Here is a 22,815-nt window from a genome sequence, read left to right as displayed (position 1 = left end):
TATTTAACCTTTTCATGCTTTTTATAATTTAATAAATAATAATTAATTTAGTATTTGAGTCAACTCAAATTATTGTTTGAATTGATTTACCTCAACTAAATAATTGATTTAACTCAAAACAATAAATACAATAAGATTTAAATTAATATTTTAAAACTAATAATTGATTTAGCAGCTTAATCAACTAAATTTCATAAGTACAATTAGATTTGAATCTACTATTTAAAGTTTTCATAATTACCCTCTTAAGGATGCATGCATGTGAGTTGAGTTAGATGAAGGTTGTGGTCTATTTAAGTTCGACCTGAATATTATATTTTTTTACTCGTCACTTGATCTAATTCAGATTTAAGAAGATTCTACCTAATTTGATTTTATGTACCCCACATATATAAATTATCATTTTTGTTTGATAAAATATGAATATAGTTGAAAAAATTTAGAGAGATATTATTATATTTATTCGTAAATTATATGAGGGATAATTACGCTATTATCTCATAGCATATCAATGATTTTTTATCCTAAATCAGAATCCGACTTGATCCAACCTTATCCTCGAAAAAATCAACCTGAACCAAACCTAATTTTTATTTTTTTTAAATATGATCTTATATAATTAGCTTTGATCATAATCTATCGATTCCAGTATCATGCCCATCCATTTCTATTACTAAATCAATATTTTATTTAATAATCAACATTAATTAATTAAATGAGTAAATTTATAAAATCAAATTTTGATTAATTTTCTTTAAAAAATTAAAAACCTTAAATCTAGAAAAATAGTCTATAATTATTTTTAGGTGAAAAGACAAAAGAGTTTTTTTTTTTTGTATTTTTCAAAAAAAAATTATCAAAAAAATTATCATATTATTTTTTCTTTTAATATGACAATTAATTTTAGAAAACAAATATAATATGGTATTTAGACCAACGTTTTTTATCGTTGATCTTTATAATACTGATATATCAATTTGCAATGCTAATGCGGTGATTCATAATGCTGACGTGACAGATGAACTGTCACGTTTGAGTTATCAATTTTGTCAATCTTTCATATTATCTATTGCGTTAATCTATCACTCTGGACTGCCACAGCAGTACTATAGATTGTCACATCAGTACCGTGAACTGTCATATCAATATTATAACGATCCATAACGAATTGAACGGTCACATTATGAAAAAATTAATATGAGAATTACATTATTTTTTTAAAGTAAAATGACCTTGATGACTTTTTACCTTATTTTTATTACTTATCAAATAGTATTATTTATTTATACTATACACAAATTCCATATTTTCTGTCCCGATAATGAATTTCATGGCGTGTATAACTTCATATCTAGCCACAGGTTAGGGTTTTCAATTCCCTTCAATTTATCCTCAATTCCTTCTTCAATTCCAAACCCTCCTTTCCAATCTCTGAGAAGATATCACCCTAAAAGGTATTTCATCCTAACTTGCACATTTCTCCTATTTTTATTCATTTTTATTTATTTTTAATTAATTGTTCATGAGCCTTCGTGGTATACAAGTATTCATGTTTACTGAGGAAGTCTAGCTCAATTCTCCAATTTGAATTCATTCGTTTGTGTTCATAATTGATTGTAATAGAGAATCCCAATGATCGCTGTACTGAATTTTTCTTCGAGATTATTGAATAGCATAGTTGGATTGATTTTCTTTTTCAAGTTTTGGTTGTTTTTTGACTTGACTCTTTTTTGCATAATTTGAATTTTTTTGCTGGAATGATAGTTATTGGTCTTGATCTCTATCTCAATTTTGTTCTTGATCGAATATTGGACGAAACCCCATATTAATAGCTATGGATTCGGAGAGTGAATGCTCTGTGGTTGAATTTTTGGAGGCTGATGAATACTCTCAACACACTGTCTCTCATGTTGATGCTAATGAAATCAAGGATATTCACGTTGATGAGTGCAAGAGTAAGGATATTGGGCTATGCGCAAATGATAATCAGACACAGAGGATGTACGCTGATCAAAGTGTTGGTTCCGGTGATTTCGCGGCTGATAATCATGTAAATGGTCCTGCTGGGATTGTGCATTCGTCTCCTTCACCGGCTAAATCCACCACCAAAGGCTACGGGTTGAAGAAATGGAGACGTATCAAGAGAGATATTGTTAAGGATCCAACTGCTGCCATTGACGATTCTAAAGTTTTGAAGAGAGGTTTGTCTGGTTATGAGAATCCAACTAAACCTCCACATGTGGCATCAACTGAGATCAAGCAGAATAGTGGGGCCCATATTAGACCTGTGAATACATCAAAGAACGTGAATGTTGCTAGTGGGGTTGTGATGCACAACACTGGTTCAGATTCCACCGAAAATAGTGAAGATCAAAGTAGCAAGTCCACTACCACAGCCAGTATGCCACAAGTCCTGCCTACAGTTCTGGGGTATGTGCACAGGAGAAACCATATGAAGAATTTTAGCGGGATGAATGTGTGTAATTCAAGTCCAAGAGTTCAACAGGGAAAGAATTTTGTTGAAATCAGTAAGAAGCCAAGAGCTGAAAGTGTCAAAATCAAGAAGGAAGGCTCTCCATCCAGCGTTGGATCTGACTCAAGAAGCTCCAACTTTGACTCTATGCCAAGTACATTTGCAGTGACAAGTAAAAGAAAGCAAAGTGGAAACTCCTTGAATCTTGATGGGAAAAATGTTGATGAAGCTCATGAAGGTGAAGACCAGATCAACGAGGAAGTACAAACTGCTTATAGGAAAGAAAATTCAGGTGAAATTGAAGAACTTTCACCATATGATTTAGCCGCTGATTTGTCTCGGGAGGCTAAGGAAGAAAAAAGTGAGAATCACCGACTTTCACCAAATCTTGACCCATTAGTCAACTCTATTCTTTCTCTCCAATCTGTCCAGGAAGCTCTTGAAAGTGGTGGGTGTGTTATCCTTATACTAACTTTGATAAGCCTTTTTCGTGGTTTACTAATGTCTTCTGTTCATTGCTCTGCAATTCCTGCTTGGTGGTCATACCACTTAATTTGCTCATATTTCAGTTAGCTTATTAATTTGAAAATCCTCAGAAATATTTCCCTAAGTATTTACTTAAAGCAGGTGATTACTTTTCCCTTTGTTTCAGCATTGGACTAAGATTGAAAATAGTTGTTCTTCAAAAAGTCACATGAGGCCAATTTTGAAAATTGCTATACCATTCAGACTATTTAGTCTCATCGACTGTTAAAGCTACTCCAAATAGCAGAAGGGAACTTAGGCTATATACCGTTAAGTTAATGAATCATGCATTGATAATTGACTTCAATAGTAATCATTTGGCAATGTCCTGATATCACCAAGAAAAAAAAATCACCCGAAAAGGGATTTTTTGTTGATGAATAATCTTCGGAAAGCAGCGAGTTAATTCATGGGAGAATGACAGCAAATAATTTTGCTGGTTTTTGGTCAATGTTAACTCAGGGATGGGGTTGTAAGAAGGGAATGAATGATTGATATTTGATGGTCGAAATTTAATCATTTTGATTATTGAAACGTCTAGGATTTTCTTCTTGTTAGAGTCATTCTTGATTGTATATTTTACTAAATACCGTAATCATACGAACTCTGTATAGGACTACAACATACATGTTATCATTCCTGGTGGAATCATTGTTGATTGCATATTTTACTAAATACCATAATCATATGGTGTCTAGTACTAGAACATACATGTCTTCATTTTTGGTGGAGTGGATTTTGATAAACTTTTTAACTAAATACCACTTCTTTCATGATATCTTAATTGCTGTGTCCTGTATTGTTTTAAGTTCAATGGACGAGTTTTTTCCTAGCAGAAATACATAAATTCGAGGAGATTGGGAAGGAACCTACATCTCCAGATGATGGTTCAGTCAACATGGAAAGCGTTCACGCGGATTCTACTTTTGCTGATCAGGAAACTAGCTCATCGGGTACCTTAGAAACTCAATCATTCACCTTAACGCACAAAGTAAAATATTTGGAGAGCAAACTGGATGAAGCAAGGGCCGCACTGCGGGCAAGAGAGTCGACAATTTCCAAACTGGAAACCAGTGTAAATGGTAGCAGGTCAGAGTTGCATCAAGATAAATACAGAGAAACGGAATCCAACCTTGAGTACCTCTTTCAACAGAGAATGGAGGCTGAAATCGAGTTCATTGCTCTAACAAGGGCCTTACAGAAGTTAAGAGTCTCTGTAGGCAATAGTCAAACCACATCCTTATCCGGGGAGCAAGCACATTTGTTGAATAAGCTGGGAGAGGAGTACGAGAAGCATTACGGAGTCGCCTCAGGTATCGGCAAAACCTCGAAGATGCAGAGGAGAGTATGTAAGGTGACGTGTTTTTTTACGCAGCTGGTATTACTGGTTTTCGTGTTCTTGCTCGTTGTCTTGCGGTTGACACCCTATTCAGGGGTGGAGGTTCCAACCTGAGTTTTTTCAGTGTATGATCCAAATGTAATATTTGATTATTTTATTTAGAGCCATGTTTTACCTTCTTCTCCTTGCTTATTGACTTTAGCTTCTCTCTCTATAGATGTATCCATGCTCTTTTATAATAATGTCCGATATAGAGATGAAGAAAATTTGAGTTGACTTAATTTTTTAAATTTTGAGTTAATTACTATATATAATTTAGTTATTCAAGTTAATTTGATTCTTTAAGTTTCAATAAATTTAGATTTTATAATTCGAAATTTAAATTTTACAAATTAAATTGAAATTTCCCTAATTTATTTATTTGATACTTAAACTATTATTTTTAATTCGTTTTAATACCTAAACTTTTAATTTTTTTTAAAATCATGCCTAACGTTTAATTTTTATTTCATTTTAGTACCTTATTCAAAATTTAACACTATCTAAAACCTAAAGATATTAAGGATGAGTGGCATAATTTCATCATTTTACTTCAGCAAAAGTGTTGATTGCTAGAAGGACTCAAACCTGTGCCCCTTGGCATTGGTTCAGCCACACCCTTGTCACTTCACCAAGGTCTTAGGTGAGTTATCAACGTATAAACAAACATATTCACGAAAGTTAAACGGATAATGACTAACATATAAACGAACATGATGGTGAAGATATAAACGAGAACCAAACACAAATACCTTCAAAAGTCAACAACCAAACATACACAGCTTCAAAAATAAACAAACGAACACGATTTTAAAATTTCAAACGAACAAACACAAACCGAACATAAACAACTTCAAACATAAACAAGCACAAACTTATTCGTCCAAAGTTCAAACCCAATTCATTTACACCCCTAATGTTAATGTTCATCATCATTGTCATTCATCCATAAGAGTACAAAAACCAGAAGAAGTTTTGAGTTTGTAATATCAGCAAATTTACCTCAAAGTAAGAGTATGAAAAACTATATTCTAGGCTCGTTTCAGAAGAACAACCATAATAACCATAACTGCCAATCCGAACAAGCTAGCTCTGATTGTCTTATCCATACCGTTCGGTCCAGCGTTTTCTTTCGCCTTTTCTGCTGAGGGTAAAGTAAAGAGGCTATGGAGGAAATTAGGCGCTTTACTAACCATCTCAACCACGCTAGTCTTGATTTTCTTTAGAAAATCTGAAAATGGATCTCCACCGTCACTATCTTTATATTCCTCAAGCTTTACTGAAGATTCAGAACTCCCGGGAGATACCTGATATTCGAACTTATCATCTGCAAACACAGTTTTTGTTAAAATCAAGTGAATGGTAAAAGATGCGTAAAATAATGAAAGTAACAATAGAGCAAAAGCTCTCACAGCGCTGCTGGGATTTGATGAAATCCATATAAGCTGAATTGGTCAGGACAGCATTCCATACATTCGGATCAGCAGCAATGGAAGAAACGACAGACTGAGGAAAATTAGAAGGCCAAAACCATGAACCATATTATAGTTTATAAATTGCAGGTAACGGAAGTAAATCCATAAAAGGAAGATCACAAAATCAACAACTAAATAAAGCATCCTAGTATGAACTTATAAGTATAAAAAGACTAAGTTGCACGAATCTTCGTTTTTGTTTACAGTATTCTGGCATCCAATACCCTTCAAGGATATCCAACACTAGCACCCAAATCCGAGCAAACAGAAGATGCTAACGAGAGATTATCAGAGGAAGTGGTCCTAACAACACTAGTACGAACTTATAAGCATAAAAGACTATGTTGCACTAATCTTCCTTTTCGTTTACAGCATCGGGCATCCGATACCCTCCAAGGGTATCCAACACTAGCAACCAAATCCGAGCAAACAGAAGATGCTAACGAGAGAGCATCGGAGGAAGTTTTCCTAACAACAGTTACAACACTATGAACAATCTGTAAGGAAGACAATAATTCGAAAAGTAGAAAACCGAGGGGAGGGCTAGACATGACCAAAACCTGAACTGCAGGATTCTCATTGAGCAACTTGAAAGCCTGAATCGCTGGTTGTGGTACTGAAATGGCTCCGACATTGTAAGGGACACAATCTTTGGTCTCCTCGGAGCTTGAAAGAGATGAAATACCAGACACCTGACCAGCACCACCGTCGATCGAAGATGAAAGATAAACCCTGAAATACAAAATGGAACCATAAACAAAACAAACCCAAAAGATCAAGAATAACAGTTTGGGGTTATTGATAACAGTCTTTACAAGTCAATGGTACCCAAAATTAGTAAAATACTTTCTACTTCTTTGCCACTAAAAGCAGCATTTTGGTGGTGTTTCATACATCATAATTTAGATAGAAAGAGTAACATTTCGAACTCGGATTTGAACTGTAACTCTAAACAGTAAAAACGGACACAGAGGATGAAAATATATACTGCAGCAATAGTTAGCAAACGCTTTAAATTCAACATATTTATCCTATGAAGCAATAATTAACAGTTTCACCTTGATCAATATCAACAGTTTCTAAAACTAAGTATCCAGTGAAGAACGCAATCAACTTTTCATATAGTACACCATAAGAACTGAAAATTCATCCATCAAAAGGGCTTGGAAGAATTCTGAAATGATTTAATAAAGGGATCAACTTTACTTGTCCAGTGCATCTTTCAAATCAGCAGTGGCTTCTTGAGTCTCCTCCAGGCTTGGAACGCCACCAAACAACAACCGAGCAATCCGCTCGCCTCCGCCTGAGGCGGAGATCAGTCCTTCGGAAGCCACCTCCTGTTCAACACCGCAGGCAAATTCCCAGTCATCCACCAACTCCCAAGATGACTTTTGATTGGACGAAGCTGCTGTGTCGGCAACAGACGAAGCCCCTTCACTAGAAAAAGCAATCTGAGACGAAGAAGCCGACCGAGTCGCAGCGGCGACACGCATGACGGACTGCTCGACGGCCGGCGGAGAAACGTCAACACCACCACGAAGGGTGGGCTTCAGAATTCCTACGCCGGAGACCTTCCCCACCGCCCTCATGACTCCTCCGCCCATTTCGGCGATTAGAATAAATTATTTCTTTAAAAAAAATCCACTGTAGATGAACTGAGAATCAGAAGAGTTCAGGATAACACATTTTATAAAATAAAATAAAAGGGTAAACAAACATGTTGGTCATCTAACTATTAGTATGTTTATTTTGGTCACTAAACTAATTTTTTTTCAATTAAGTCACTAACATTAAGAAAATTGATCAATCAAATCATGAACGTTAATTGATTAATAGAATTTATGACATGAATTTTATAAAATAAAATAAAAGGGTAAACAAACATGTTGGTCATCTAACTATTAGTATGTTTATTTTGGTCACTAAACTAATTTTGTTTTCAATTAAGTCACTAACATTAAGAAAATTGATCAATCAAATCATGAACGTTAATTGATTAATAGAATTTATGACATGAAAGTTTTTAAATTTGCATAAGAACACAACCAATCTCTATTGCAACAACAATTTCTTTTTAAAATTGATAAAAGTGTTAATGAATGGTTAAAATTATTATTATATCGATTAAAAATGTGACACAACATTATTTTCGTCATCGATTTAATATACCATGACTTGATTGATAAAATTTCCTAATGTTAGGGTTTGAATTGAAATTTTTTGTTTGGTGAACAAAATAGAAATATCCTAATAGTTGGATGACCAATAAGGAACTTTGCCGAATAAATGTATATTTGTTTTAATTTTTATTTTTTCTTTCAAATCATCCTATTTTATTTGAAAATGAAAGGATATTTTCTAAATTCAAACGGCGGTTGACGTGAAAACTTGTAATTTGGAAGGGACCAAAACGGTCTGTCGTTTTGATTCCTTTGGGGGTGTTTATATGGAGGATTGTGAGATTATTGCGGGAAATTTTTTTTTCCCAATATGATTCCCTCGTTTTGATTGCAAAGATTTCTAATTCCCTGTAATAAATCATCTTAACAGTGATATTTTAGGGGTTTATTATAGAGAATGTGATTTCCCTTAATCCCTTAAGTATTTGTCATTTCCTGACGTTTTGGATTAAAATGTCCTTAAAATATTTTTTTTTCAAAAATATTCTTCTTCTGACGTTGAATAAAAAAATTCTACGAATGTTAAATTATAAATTTATCCTTAAACTATTTTAGATTTATAAAAAAAAGTCCATAATTAGAATTTTATATGAAATTCAGGGGTTAAAATAAAATTAAACTCTTTCATTAAACCTATTTATCTTTTAAATTTTGTAAATATATATATATATATATAAATTTTATGAATTTAATTTTTTTAAAAATATATAAATTAAAAAATAGTAAAATTATATATTTTCTATGATCTTTTATACAAATATTTTCATTTGAATATTTAGAATTCAACTTGTTAAAAAAACAAATATATAATAAGGACAATTTGATAAAATATGCATTTCAATAATCTTTTATTCATTTAACCAAACACTGTAATCTTACATTCCTGTTAAACGAACCAAACACAACAATGTAACATTCTCAGTAATGTGTTAGGTAATGTTACATTCCGACAATCTTATTTCCGGAAGTAATGTTACATTCCATAAATCAAATGCACCCTTAAGGTGAATTTGCCTTGGAATACCTCAATCTCACGTAAGATAAATGCATTTTCAACTTATAAATTTATTATCATTTAAATGTTTTTTATCAAGGTTTCGGGTCGAGCATTATGAATATTAAGAGTTTGAATATTCAATATTAAATGGTTGAGAATTATCTTTGAACTGGTGTTATCTTTTACTTATTTTAAATTAATAAAAAACAAAAATAATTAAAAAATAATTCATACTCCAACATACTTTCTTGTATTTTTATGGAGGTTTGACACTAAAAAGTTGTAAAAATAATGTTTAATGATGCCTTAATAATCTTATAAGCTTTAGGATTTAAGTATGTTTCGAAAACAAATGTTTAGAAACGTTTTGAAGTAGTTTGTTAAGTCTTGTTTTGAGTTTTTTAGGTCGTAACATCGATATTATTCATACAATAATAGTTTTAAATGATTTTTATTTTTGAAAAACTTTTTTTAAAGTGAATATCAATATCGTTCATACAATATCGACATTTTGTTGAATAATATCAATATTAAATGGTTCATAATATTTTAATATGTCATTTTAACACTAATATCTCTATCTGAATAGTGATGACATTAAATGAGTACTGATTTTTCTTATTGTACTTTAAGATAATAGTTTTATATATAAGATAAAGATCCAATTACATAATGTAATCAATGGATGAATAAAAAATTAAATATTGATATTAACAACGGCTCGAACTCAATACCTTTAAGAAGAATAACTAATCCTTTAATAACTGAGGTCGCTTGATAGGTTCACTTCCTTTAATAACTGAGGTCGCTTGATTTTTTTGATAGGTTCACTCCAGTATAATTTGCGATATCAAATTCAACCTCGAATTTTAAATTCTTCTAAATTGATAATGCAAAAACTACCTCATAGGTTCATGTGAGAGTAAAACTAATACAAACGACCTAAACTTATAAAATAGATAATAGAGACATCCGCTTGCCGAGTACCATCTGCCCAGGAACCACGCATGAACAGTCAACAACAAGGGGAAAAAAACTTGTATGACGAAAATTAACATAAAAAGACGTTTCTACCGATGCGAGTATCGAATAAGAGCATACGACTAACACGGGTACTTTTTTAGCGTAGTTGGAGAGTTATTAGATGTCTATATTTTGTACCTAGGTATGGTTACGAGTCCGTCATGAGTACTTCGAGAAAAATAAAGAGTCGGAACAGCATAGCATGGTATTCTCATACCTTGTCAAGATGATGGCTCCGATGGACTTGCTGCCTGCTTTGGCCTGAACTGTCTGGAAGGAGGACCATCTTTTCGTCTCTCGTATTTTTTGCTTACGTATTTTGAATCTTTTCTTGCCTTTGGTTGATAAGTAGGATATTTGCAGGGTATTATTTCACCATTGATATATTTATCACCTAAAAGTACACGAAATACAAAACCGTATATTATACATATGACCGTAATCTAGTCGTATGGTGCAATGAAAACTTTCTCTGCATAACTGAAGTTGATTAGATTAACCCACAACTTACCTCCATAATCTTTATTTTTGACATCTATGTAGGAATCAGGAAGCACCCAAAGAACTCCGGGCAATCCTACATACAAAACAATAAACTTCATCCTCAAGTCACAGATAACAACATCATTTAAATCTATGTGATTCAGATTCGAATGCGAGTTTCATGTATGTATATGTTCTCAACATCGATAAACACAATATTTCTAAACCTTTCCACATATATGGACTATGGAGGGTTCTTGGACCACGTCCGAATATGCATCAAACATAGGTTTCAAACACGGGCATTTCAAGTAAAACGAAGAATCAGAGTAACATAGGTTTGGATAAAAGAATCATAATGAAAATCTTCTTACCCTTGAACTTCTCCGAGGTTTCTTCAGATACGGTGCATTGGAAACCAGTATACGTAGTGGTGCTAAAAGCATACATGTTCTTCTTTGCTTCTTCCATGCTGTAATAACAAAAGGGGGAAGGAATCGAATCTTAGATTTGTTCATTACGATAACTGAGTTTACATACACTCACTGAAATGGTGATTATTGCTTATTGATTTATTACACCCTAGTAACGTAGCACAAGTTCTTAATGATTAAAGACCACGGAAAACCAGAAAGAAGGTACGATATTCGAGTTTTGAGCTTCACTAATAAGCATAAATGACGGCGAAGCTAGCTAGTTAAGATATTAAGTTCATGACACCAACTCACTCTATCAAAAACCTTTTGAGGTTCCAACAATCTGAGGTGACAAATTCAGGTAAACAGGTACATTTCAAGCCTAAGACAAAGATTCTGTCCCTAGTAATGTCGATCTCTAAGGATAAACTGTTATGATGTTGTCCGAAAATCGTTATAACAAGCGAGACGAATTGTAAATCCTTTTCGTCTTCATTCTGCTTTTTAACTTCCATTGGAAACTAGTAGTTATGAAAACTCAGAACATTTATGAGCAAATGCAATGTTCAAACTTGTTTCTTTAAATCAATCCAAGGCTCCATCTTTGTTCATAATCTTCAAGCTAAAACAATTAAATATGTCAACATGATAATAAACCCTTCCCCTCAAACTCAATATAATTAACAAAGGAATCCCTTTTCAATGTTTAGATAAAGAACTAAGAGGAAAAAAAACTAAGCTGCCCCATTAATTAAGCATTTCCCATTCCCAGGAAACAAACATACACCAAAAAGAGACAAAACCCACAAAATCTCACCAAATTTGACATTTCCCCAGCAAAACAAAACAAACCCAGAAAACAAAGAGGAATCCTTAAGTACTTCACAGAAGAAGAAAAAAAAAAGTAAAACTTGCATAAAATTTTCATATTTTTTCAGAATTTTCTACTGAAGAAAAAAAATACCCATAAAGAAGAAAGTCTCACCTGCCAAGGACAGTAGCAAGAGTGTTAAGATAAGTCTCAATCATCTGTTCTCTTGTAGGAGCAAGTCTTTAGGGAACTCCATAACAATAAACCGATGGTTATAATCACAGCCGGGTAACATTATCGTTTCCCTGGGCTCATTGCTGCTGCTGGTCCTCTTGGGTGAATAGCCACTGTCGAGTGCTGCAGCTTTGATAACGCGAGGAGGGCGAGTACTCGATGATGAAGGAAGGTGGTGAATCGGTGAGTTTACTCGGATAGTGGGAGGTGGTGGAGTGAGCTATGGACGAGTTGAAAGAAAGGGTTTTGAAGGAAGAAGAAGAGCAGAAGGGTTTAACAACGTCACCATTGGAAGTGTCGGAGAAGAAAAAAATTAGATTGTGATGCTTTTTCCCAGTGGATGAAATTAGGCCGGTAAACGAACCTCGTTTATTAAGGAATATAACTTGTTCATGTTCGTTCATTTAATAAATAAATAAACATAAACGTTGGAGACCCTACCTAGGGGTGTAAACGAGCTAAGTCGTGCTCGAGTATTGATGAGCTCGACTCGAATTCGAAAACTTTTAAAGTCAGCTCGACTCGAAAACTAGCGAGTTTAAAATTATTAAGTTCAACTCAAACTCGAAATATAATATTGAAACTCGACTCGAACTCGAAAAAACTCAAACTCAAAAAAAAAATTAAGAGCTCGATTCAAGCTCGACATTGCCCCAAGCGCAAAGATGCTTAAACCTATTCTCCACATCTTCTTTTATATAAGTTACCAACCCCGAGCTGCTTATTTGTTACTGACGTGTGATTGCATAACGTTCCTCCACTTTCTTTCTTCCTCTCTCCTTCAACAACAGTCGAGATGAACACATATTGTGTTTCATGTGATTGCCGACCTTAATCCTTGGGGATCAAACAAACATGTCCTTAACTTCGTGTTATGTAGAAGTTGAAAATTAGGATTCCTCTTTGCTCATCGGATAACTAGCTGGTGGCGCAGTTACATAGGGTTTCGGCGCAGTGGATGTTGACAGTGTTGGGTATGCAGCTTATGGATTGTTCAAAAAGAACTAAACCATGTTAATATTATTGGATTTTCCAAATAAAATTGGGTTAATTATGGAGTTGGACATCATAATATCAAATTAATTAATATTTTTAAAATATTTACAAATTGGTCACCAAAATTGATTTAAGAAGATTGGGTTAAACATAAATGAATGAACATAAACGAACATAACCAAACGAACATAACCGAACGAACATAACCGAACGTTCACGAACGTAAATGAACGAACGAGACTTATGTTCATGTTCGTTCATTTAATTAAACGAACACAAAATCTTGTTCATGTTCGTTCATTTAATAAATAAACATACTTAAACGAACTTTTCGCCATACAATTCATGAATGATTCGCTAAACGTTCAGTTCATTTACAGGTCTAGGTGAAATTGAAGGAAAACGCCATAATAAGGGTGTTCGATATTTTTTCATGTTTGGGCTTAGCAATTTGAGTTCGAGTCAGTAATTTTTTTCATTGGGCTAACAGTCCAAACTTAGGTAAAATTGGCATAATGAGTAAAAAAAATAATCTGGTAATCTCTAAAATTAATTTAGTATTTACATAAAATTTTATTATAAAAGTAAAACTTGTAATGTTAACGTGACAAGTTTTTTAAAATAATATTTTTATTTAAATTCATCACATTGATATAATAAATTTTAAAAAATATATTTTTTATTAAAATTTATTATATCATGATGACAAGTTTTAATAAAAAAAATATTTTATTGAAACTCATCACGTGACGAGTTCCAAATTATCGTAGAAAATATCGTGGATCCTAAATTAATTTTGGATAAAATGATACAGTATTTCATTAAAGATAGCCACTACGACAAGCAACCGCCATCGCAACAGCCTCCTGCTAAACACGGCTTAACCGCTGTAATTGCTTAAACGAAAATAGCAACGACAGCTCCGATGACGAGTTTGATGCCTACGGCGAGTCAACCAACGGCGGATCACCGCCGGCCGATGCTTGCGAAACGCTGAAGGTAAATCTTTTATTTGGAATAGGTGATAAGGAATGAGATCTTTTCTTTTGGAGTTGTTCTTTGGAATCTTTGGAAACATAGAAATCTGTGTGTGTTTGATACTTCAAGATTGGGAATTAGTTTGGTCTTTGAGCAAAGTAGAAGACTGCAGGCAGAAAGTATTAGATTCACGATAGCTGACGCAAGCTTTAATCAACGTGTGCCTTTGAATTGTTCAGGTGCAACTACATGGGAACGTCCTCCTGAGGAATGGTTGAAGCTGAATACGGATGGGACAAGAGATGCGAAGGCTATGCGACATGTGGGGGAATAATCCGCAACAGCATAAGTCAATGGATATTCGGTTTTGCGACAGCAGTTAGAATTTGTTCAGTATCGGAAGCAGAACTTCGGGGTGTTTTTGAAGGTTCGAGGAATGTCTGGAGTCTTGGGGCAAGACGTACTATTATCGACGTCGATAATGGGGAGGTTTACCGAATCCTGAATCGGTCCAATTTGAGAGAAGATTCACCAACAATTATTTGACATTTGTGAGCTTCCTTCTCACAGACACGTCACGCAGCAAACAGAGTTGCTGATTATGTCGCGTAGATGGTCCAACAGGATGACTTTGAGGGGAGAATATTCTGGTCTGCTCCAAATGTTGTTACGACGATTAGGGTCGGGTCGGATTTTTTAAGTGCGATATTCAGGTCGGATTGGGTTTGGGTTTAGGTAGACCTGATATGACTCGAAAAATATATAATTTTATTTTATATATTTAGGAATAGTTATAATAATACTCCATCTATATATAATTTTTTTTCAATTAAGTCATTGTTTTTATTGAATAAAAATTATATTTTTTATTATTTTGGGTCGGGTCAAGTCTGGTTTTTAGTTATATATTGGGTCGGGTTCGGGTAAGGTAAAATCTTGTTTTGATCCGGTCGAGTCGGGTCTCGGGTGTAAGACCCTTGTTCTCGGGTCGGGTCGGGTGGACCAAAAACCCAACCCGACCCATGCCTATCCCTACCCACGATCCTTCTTTAAGATTGTCTAGGTGCTAGTAGTTAACACTACTGACTCTCTTTCTTTGTTTATAAAAAATATTAATAAGGTGTAAGGCTAAAATTTATTAAGTTTTTATATTTCAAACGAGTCTAGAGAACATAAACAAACATGTAACATCCTCAATACCTGGTTAGTGACTAAATTGTAAAATTTCAGAATTTGATGATAAAAGTATAATGGTTTAATAGTTTAATGATTTATTTAGAAATAATTCCTTAAAGTTATTAGTAATTATCAAAGGAATTAAAGGGTAAAATAGTCATTTGACAAGAAATATTTTTATTTCCTTATAAGATAAGGAAACCACGTGGAGATGAAGAATGAAAATAAGCTTCCATAGTTATCTTCTTCATCTTCTTCTTCTTTCAGCGTGAAATCTCAAGCAAAGGTGAGTTTCTTAATTAGTTGATTATTTGCTGAATTAAAGGTTGGGTTATGATCCTTAGGTGATACTTAAGCTTAAAGAAAGCTTAAGTTGTGTTATAATCAAAAGATGAAGAAGTTATAGAAAATTAAAGAGAATGAGTTTCAAAGTGAAATTTTGAATAAGAGGGTTTAAATGAATTTAGAGGTTGAATTTGACTTGTCATAAATCTAGTTAAGACATAAGAAGTGTTAGAATTGAATTTAGAACATGTTGAAATTTGAGTATGATTCTTGAATTTCATGAAGATGAGAGGATATTGAGGTTAAAGATGTGATAAATTAATATTAGTGAGGCTAAGCATGTGTATGTAAGTTAGGATTATTAAAGGGGAGGAAATATGAAGTATTGAGCTGAAATGAAGTAATTCACGTGCTGAAAATGTGAACTTTGGGCCAAGGGTATGGGTACCCATTCAACAGGTACCGATACCTACTTTAAATAAGCAATGAAATTACCTTTCCTTTAGTTTAAGAAATGAAAGTTTAGGATATGTTATTAGTATACTGATCTGTATCAATGTATTATTATGTAGATATAGAACGTAATCATGTTCCGGAACAATCGAAGGATTAGAATCGAGTCAAAGTAAGCAAGGCTAATGTGAGTGCATATACTAGATAGAATTGTATGGAGATAAGACTTGTGATAAGTCTATCTCTTATAGTTGAATTATGATTTCATAACCATGTACATGCATAATTCATACATGCTTTAATATGATATAATATGAATGAATATCGTTATAAGATAATCAATACAAGTATGTGAAATAATGGAAATGATCATATGTGTACATGTGAAGTGAAATATGTGTTTATATGAAAAGTGATGAAAAATATATGAAAATGAGAAATGTATTCATATTTAAGCCCATGTTATTTAATATGAGAGTTGTAGGTATAATTGGTATACCAAGAGTCGAGGGATATACAGTGGTCCTTCAGGACATAGTGGTCCTTCGGGACATATACAGTGGTCATTCGGGACAAATATTCAGTGCCCCTAGTGGGAATTTATTCGAGCTGTGGTGACAGCATTTGTGCACAACCTCAGTGTACTCATATACCTCATGTTCTCAATAATGTACATGGGCAATACAAAGATAAAGTGAAATGAAACTTGCATAAGAAGATAAATTTCATATATGCATGACATGATCATACATGTGGTAGTGTAATGGATACATGCATGTTATAATGTTACGATTGAACGATAAGAGTGCATATTTCATGAATTCATTGTTTATATATTTAATTATGCCTCACCAAGTCTATGACTTAGCGAGTAAATGATTTACACGTAGGTACCAAGAACCAAGAATAACAGAAATAGGAGTGGCAAGAACAACAACACTGCTAGAAGATCTGATCAGAAGTAACTGATAAAGTATGTATTTTGATTGTGTATAATATGTTGGCATGTAAGAAATGTTTTAGTACGAACGCTCTGATCGATTTTTCTAATGTTTTAAACGTATATATGTAAATGGTAATTTTGTATAGCGATGAAAAGTTAAATTTTAAGAGTTTATGTATGTTTTACGGAAGTACTGTAGTAGGGTATCGGTACCCTGGTAACAATCTGGAAAATTTTTAACAGTTGACACTGTTCACGGTATTGTTCATACCATATAATACTGTTCATAAATATGTTTTTGCCTCAAAATTTTATAACGAACATAATTCAATAATATATTATCGTATTTTCTTAATATAAGTTCAAATATTCTGTTATTTGGTAAGAATATTGTTTTAAAAAGTCAATGTGACATCTCGGACTCGTATTCGAGTCGGGTACGGGTTGAGGTATTACGGAACATAAATGAACAAACATAAAAGAACGGATTATTGAATATTCACGAACGTAAATGAACGAACAAATCCTTTGTATGTGTTTGTTTATTTAATTAAATGAATATAAAATCTTATTAATGTTCGTTCCTTTAATAAATAAACGAATTTCTCGTCGAATGATTCACTGAATGTTGAATTTGTTTGGAGTACTACTTACATGATAAAAGTATCATTATTTTCAATATCATTATTATTTTCTCAATTATTAAGATACCATCTCCAAATCTATAATTTCTCTCAACATTCTTTTTCTAATTTTATAAAAATATTAGAATTTAAAAGTTGAAGATTTAAATAAACAAATTGTTAAATAATTTTTATTAATTAATGCTATATTATATAATAAAATTATTATATATTAATTAATTTTGGTGCCATATATTGACTAACAAAAACACAAATTGATATGAATAAAATTATTAACTGTATTATGATTACTATTTAGTTTATAAGAGAGAATATCTATAAAAACAACCACCAGAGCGCTTCATTCCATAACACGTCCTTCTCTTCTACTACTCATGACGTCATCGGTCGGTGGCGGAGGCAGATACATGGCCTTCTCTCCGTCTCCTTCCGCACCTCACTCCCCCCACCTCTCCGGCCTTCGTTCCGCTGCCACCGCCGCTGCTCTCCTCGATCAAGAGAAGTAAGCTGTTCGTTTTTCTCCTCTATTTGTCCTTCCATTAATTTTAATCTGATCGTTTGCGATCTTCGCTCTGCGGTTAACGTAGTGATCTTGGCTCTGATCTTTCTGTTCTCCTTACGATTGGTTGGCTTACTGTTTAAATGTTTTTTGTAGCTCAATTGTGCTGCAGTTTCGTAGATCTAGAGCTTGATCGTTCGTTTTTGAACAGATTATGCTTTTCTGGTTGATTTTATTAACGGATCAGTTCAAATTTTGGAGTCAATAAATTTCTAGTGTTGTATGTGTGTAGGGATGGGGGTTGCGGTTTAAGTTTTGATCTGGAAATAGGTGTACTGGATCAAAAGGGATGGTTGAATATCTGCAATTTTTGTAATATCCGAATCGGCAATTCTGCTTTAAAATCTTAATCCGTTTATTATCGTGTTAGATCCGAATCTGCTGAAATCTAAGTGCAAAATATTTTAAAAATTAAAGCTTATAATTGCTTATCGCTGTATCCAAATCCATTATGTGTTGAACTAAAGCAGATTCGGATAATGGATATCCGAGAGGTGATATCCGCATCTACTTTGAATCCCTGCAGATAGTAACCTATAATATTATAGTTTTATACTAATCTAGTTATCCACAATATCTGATTTGCAAAAAGGTATTCTAACTGGTAACCACAAATAACTATTGCCATCCCTGCAGAAGAAGCTAAATAAACTGGGGATTGTTTGAAGTTCCCATTACTGACTTTTGTCCAACTTTAACATTACCTTGTTTAGATGGATGTGTTAATCTATTATTGACTATGGTATCTGTTTTCCCTTTCGCAGATATCTCTCGGAGTTACTGGAGGAGCGTTACAAACTTACTCCATTTATGTCAGTGATCCCTCATACGTGTAGACTGTTGAACCAGGGTGAGTTCGTCTAAGTAATAATCTTCTTTTTCTTGTCAAAGGATCATGCAGAAATATCTTCTTCCCTCCTTGTCATCACTAAAACATCAATTTAAGCTAATGGTTAACTGCCAAATACTAACTCGACAAGTAACTCGCTGGAAATGGTAATTAAGATCCACTAACTCAAACTTTATTACTAAATCTCCCGTTGAAGTTAATTCTATTGGTAAATCTTGTGAATGAAAACATGGCCCTTGTGTCATGACAAGCTGTTGGTAGAACTAACTATGACCGATGTGGTGGATCTGTGATTGAGGTCCAACTAAGATTGCATTTGATTGGATACTTGCATACTCTTTTCAATTTATTTTGGGTGAAGTAATGATGATACAACATAAATTATGGTTCTAAATTACTTAAAAAAACAATGCAGTGATGTTACAAGAACTTTGATGCCCTTCTATGTAACAATGGATGGTTAGACATTTCATAGGAAGGAATGGAAGTGAACGGTAAATAAGAAAGAAGAGGATGCTACTGCTGTCATAAATAAGAGAGAAGAATAGTATAGGAACAAAGAGGGAAGAAAAATGAAGTTTCTGAAACACACTAACAGTGGTGAGGGAAGAGAATGGATGTAAAGGAAGAGTTACAGAGGGGAAAGCTTGTGGTTCTGCTGGTATTTATCTTAGGACGAGTCTATGGTTGGAATTCATCATATGATCCCAAGGTATCGTGAGGAACTTAAATCTTGGGGAACTTGCCTGTAAGATTTAGTTCTTTTAGGTTAGTTGTGAGAGACTTTAGTTGACAACTTCTAGCCACAATAGATGGTTATATGTTTTCTCTCTTTTATTGTACAAAAGCCGCCTTGCAACAATGTGCTAATGTTTGGTGTTTGTTGTGTTCTTTTTCCTTTTCAACTTCTATGATATGATATCTGATTCTAACAATTTCTTTGGTTACTCCATGGTTCTGTGGGATAGCAGGTGAAATAATTCTTTTTAATTAATGTAAAAATATTTAATATCGATTTATAAGTAAACCAATATAAAGTTCTGTTGTATCTTTCATTTCTTATCTTACTAGATTGCTTTCTGCTGGGAGAGCAGCTTAATTCATGAAGCCAGAGCTGATATTTAACTGACTACTTTAACATTGCGTATAGTCCATTTTGTGGTGACTGCTAACTGATTTCTTAACGCTAACTGGTACATCTTATTCTTGAAAATTGACATTTTTGGAGCAGAAATTTCGCGTATAACTACACTGTTGGGGAAGGCATCAGTTTTAGGTCAAAGTGGGCTTAAACAAGCTAGCCCCCTGACTTCTGGAGGAATGTTTTCAAATGGAGGAGCTGATGTGAACAGATGGATATCACGGTTTCAATCAGAAGTATGACTACTAACCATTAACCTAACTATTTACCATCTAATTTTACTGCTTTTAGAGGTATTGCTGACTTAATACTTTACTACATTTCATGCTAACCTAACATTTATTTGAAATATAGCTTGTATTGTCGTTTCTCTTTTGACAGGAAATCTGAGGCTAACATGAAGAAGTCTTGAAAACTATTTTTATCTTAAAAAATGTTTCAGGCTCATTCTCAGGTTTCTATCATTGTCAAGACAAAATAAGATATGCTGGGGATGATAGCTAGCTGTAGCATTATATGGTGTTAAGCTTCAGTTCTCTTAGGATGGAAGCCTGAAATGTTTCTCGAGTGTGAGACGGTGCACGTTAGGAGCTTGGATAAGAGTGCTATTTTCCGAACTGTGTGCTTTATTGTTGACATTAATATAAACAGCCATTTTTACCCCCCCCCCCCCAAAAAAAAACTAAAAAAAAAGTGGTTTACATTGTTTCAGTTTCCTTTTGTATATTTGTGGTAAGACTATCTTACTCATATTTCTTAGACTCTGCTTTAGTAGTATTCCAATATGTTTTGATGGATGACAGTGTTAGTCGGAACCATGTTCATCCGAAAGCTCTTATATTGCAGCTTTTAGACTACCTCAGGTTTTACTCATCTGTTATTCTTTGTCAGATCGATATCTTTGTACAATGGAAGACATTTGCATTTTTCTTTTAATATGTCTTATTTATTTGTTTTAACAAAACCTTGAATATTATGGTGCAGATACCAGGGTCAATGCAGCCCTCTCTTACAGAGAACTGGCTGAATTCTCAGGGTAGCTCTTCCGGTCTTATTGTTAAGAGAACAATCAGAGTGGATATTCCTGTCGACAAATATCCCAATGTATGAATGAACTCGTCTTCACAGTGTTTTTAGAGCATTTCATTTTTTGTGCCTAAATGAACTTTAATGTTGCAGTACAATTTTGTTGGGCGCCTCCTTGGTCCCAGAGGAAACTCTCTTAAGCGTGTTGAGGCCAATACAGATTGCCGTGTCCTTATAAGAGGACGGGGAAGTATCAAGGATCCATCTAGGGTAATGATTCTTTTCCTTGCACCGTTATGAGTAATAATTGCTCCTTAAATAAGTTTGATAAATATGTGATCATATTTTTTAAAAAAATTGTATTAAAGTGAAAGAATTGCACGTCTTAAAATATGGATAAACTTAAATGACCTGTCTTAAAATTTGTGAAGGAGGAATTGTTGAGAGGAAAACCTGGCTATGAACACCTGAATGAACCTCTTCATATCCTAGTTGAGGCAGAATTGCCTGTTGAAATAGTTGATGCTCGCCTAATGCAAGCACGGGAGATACTTGAAGATTTGCTAAACCCTATGGTGAGTAAATTTTTTCCTGGTATTGTGATGATATTAATATTATGTATATGCATTCGCTTAATTATTTTATTTTCGTATTTCTAAAATAGGATGAATCCCAAGATTTCTATAAGAAACAACAGCTGCGAGAGCTTGCAATGCTGAATGGTACACTTCGTGAGCAAGGCTCTCCGATGTCTGGTCCTTTATCCCCCTTCCAAAACAGCCTTGGCATGAAGCGAGCAAAGACTAGGGGTTAAACAAAGCCTCATTGAGCACTGTTGCAGCTTTTGTCTTACTGTCTGCCATAAGCAGCAGTTTCCCGAACATTGCAGGTATTAGCTGTATAGGCAAATGCCTCCATGTGCAGTCGGGGCACTGGCTCGGGCACTGTCAATGTTGTGTGCCAGTTAAGTTAGGCCGTTCTAACTTGTTTTATGTATGAAGTGTGTTTGTGTTGTGTGTTGGGAGAGGTTAAATGCTAGTATTACACAGTAAGCAATGGGTGTGAGTTCATTTTCGAGTCTCGGGTTATATGCATTTGCAGTGCTATGCTAAACTGTAGGTTGCATTATTAGATCATATTATTATTGGTATTAAGCTTTGTAATAATTGACAGTTTTGAAATGAGGGGAACCTATGTAAAGTAAATGTGAGGAAGGACGTTAAGGTTATGGTTTGTATCATATAATGTATTGTATACAGCAAGAACGTGCCAAGTGGTTTTATTTACCCCATAAAAGATCTGGTCTATCTTGGAGTCCTTTTTTTGGGTATTATCAAACTGTGGACTGCACCTTGTTCGATACTCTGGCCGGGCGAACCATCGATCCTTTAGAAGCCTTCCCTGGATCTGTTTTCAAGCGATCGGAGCTGCCTGGCCTTGACCCACTGTCTCTCCCTCCTTTTCCTTTCTTCCATGCATGACTGATAATTTGCATGTTTTGTAGTATTGAAGGCCGACTGACGTGATTCCGATTTTCAGCTATGCAGAGATCAGCGGTGGTCCTGATTAATACAGCAAACAGGTAAAATGGTGGTCCTAAACAGTAGTGCAGTTTCAATTAACCAATCAGGTTCCAATATATCAAAATCTCCATGATTACTATTTTTCAAATAAGATATATGACCAATAAAATCTTCTGAATCAACCGAGAAAAGGCTAAGTTTCTTACGGATCAAAGTCCAATACATTGGTCACTGATGTGTTCTAGG

General features: G+C 34.1%; 3 protein-coding genes, 1 long non-coding RNA gene and 1 pseudogene across 6 annotated transcripts; 3 read left to right on the top strand and 2 right to left on the bottom strand.

The window, feature by feature from the left end:
• The first annotated feature begins 1,301 nt into the window (after positions 1-1,301).
• On the top strand, positions 1,302-4,577 carry LOC120178677 (WPP domain-interacting protein 2-like). 2 transcript variants are annotated; one of them, XM_039184474.1, is made up of 3 exons: positions 1,302-1,454; positions 1,833-2,921; positions 3,835-4,577. In XM_039184474.1, exons 2-3 carry the CDS (start codon positions 1,835-1,837, stop codon positions 4,449-4,451), a joined length of 1,704 nt encoding a protein of 567 aa, XP_039040405.1. In that variant the 5' UTR covers positions 1,302-1,454; positions 1,833-1,834; the 3' UTR covers positions 4,452-4,577. The 2 variants fall into 2 exon arrangements, with proteins under 2 accessions (XP_039040405.1, XP_039040404.1); XM_039184473.1 differs by having other exon boundaries at positions 1,765-2,921.
• A 722-nt stretch (positions 4,578-5,299) lies between these two features.
• On the bottom strand, positions 5,300-7,509 carry LOC120178680. 2 transcript variants are annotated; one of them, XM_039184476.1, is made up of 4 exons: positions 7,058-7,505; positions 6,412-6,583; positions 5,789-5,882; positions 5,300-5,703 (listed from the first exon to the last, which is right to left on the bottom strand). In XM_039184476.1, exons 1-4 carry the CDS (start codon positions 7,453-7,455, stop codon positions 5,408-5,410), a joined length of 960 nt encoding a protein of 319 aa, XP_039040407.1. In that variant the 5' UTR covers positions 7,456-7,505; the 3' UTR covers positions 5,300-5,407. The 2 variants fall into 2 exon arrangements, with proteins under 2 accessions (XP_039040407.1, XP_039040408.1); XM_039184477.1 differs by lacking the exons at positions 5,300-5,703; positions 5,789-5,882 and adding an exon at positions 5,957-6,021 and having other exon boundaries at positions 6,189-6,583; positions 7,058-7,509.
• A 2,576-nt stretch (positions 7,510-10,085) lies between these two features.
• LOC120178673 lies at positions 10,086-12,284 on the bottom strand (annotated as a pseudogene).
• Positions 12,285-14,138: 1,854 nt separating this feature from the next.
• Positions 14,139-22,300, top strand: LOC120178672. Its single transcript, XR_005521533.1, has 3 exons — positions 14,139-14,148; positions 16,065-16,070; positions 22,148-22,300. It is a non-coding gene; the product is annotated as an uncharacterized LOC120178672 (long non-coding RNA).
• LOC120178671 (KH domain-containing protein At5g56140-like) lies at positions 17,783-22,125 on the top strand. Its single transcript, XM_039184470.1, has 7 exons — positions 17,783-17,972; positions 18,794-18,879; positions 20,111-20,256; positions 21,005-21,124; positions 21,200-21,316; positions 21,478-21,621; positions 21,711-22,125. The coding sequence occupies exons 1-7, from the start codon at positions 17,845-17,847 to the stop codon at positions 21,858-21,860; spliced, it is 891 nt and encodes a 296-aa protein (XP_039040401.1). The 5' UTR covers positions 17,783-17,844; the 3' UTR covers positions 21,861-22,125.
• Positions 22,301-22,815: the final 515 nt, after the last annotated feature.

The sequence above is a fragment of the Hibiscus syriacus genome, unplaced genomic scaffold (assembly GCF_006381635.1).
Source record: "Hibiscus syriacus cultivar Baekdansim isolate YM2019G1 unplaced genomic scaffold, ASM638163v2 tig00112368_pilon, whole genome shotgun sequence".
In the NCBI taxonomy this organism is placed as follows: domain Eukaryota; kingdom Viridiplantae; phylum Streptophyta; class Magnoliopsida; order Malvales; family Malvaceae; genus Hibiscus; species Hibiscus syriacus.
Note: the sequence above shows the minus strand (reverse complement) of the source record. Positions and strands in the feature narration are given on the sequence as shown.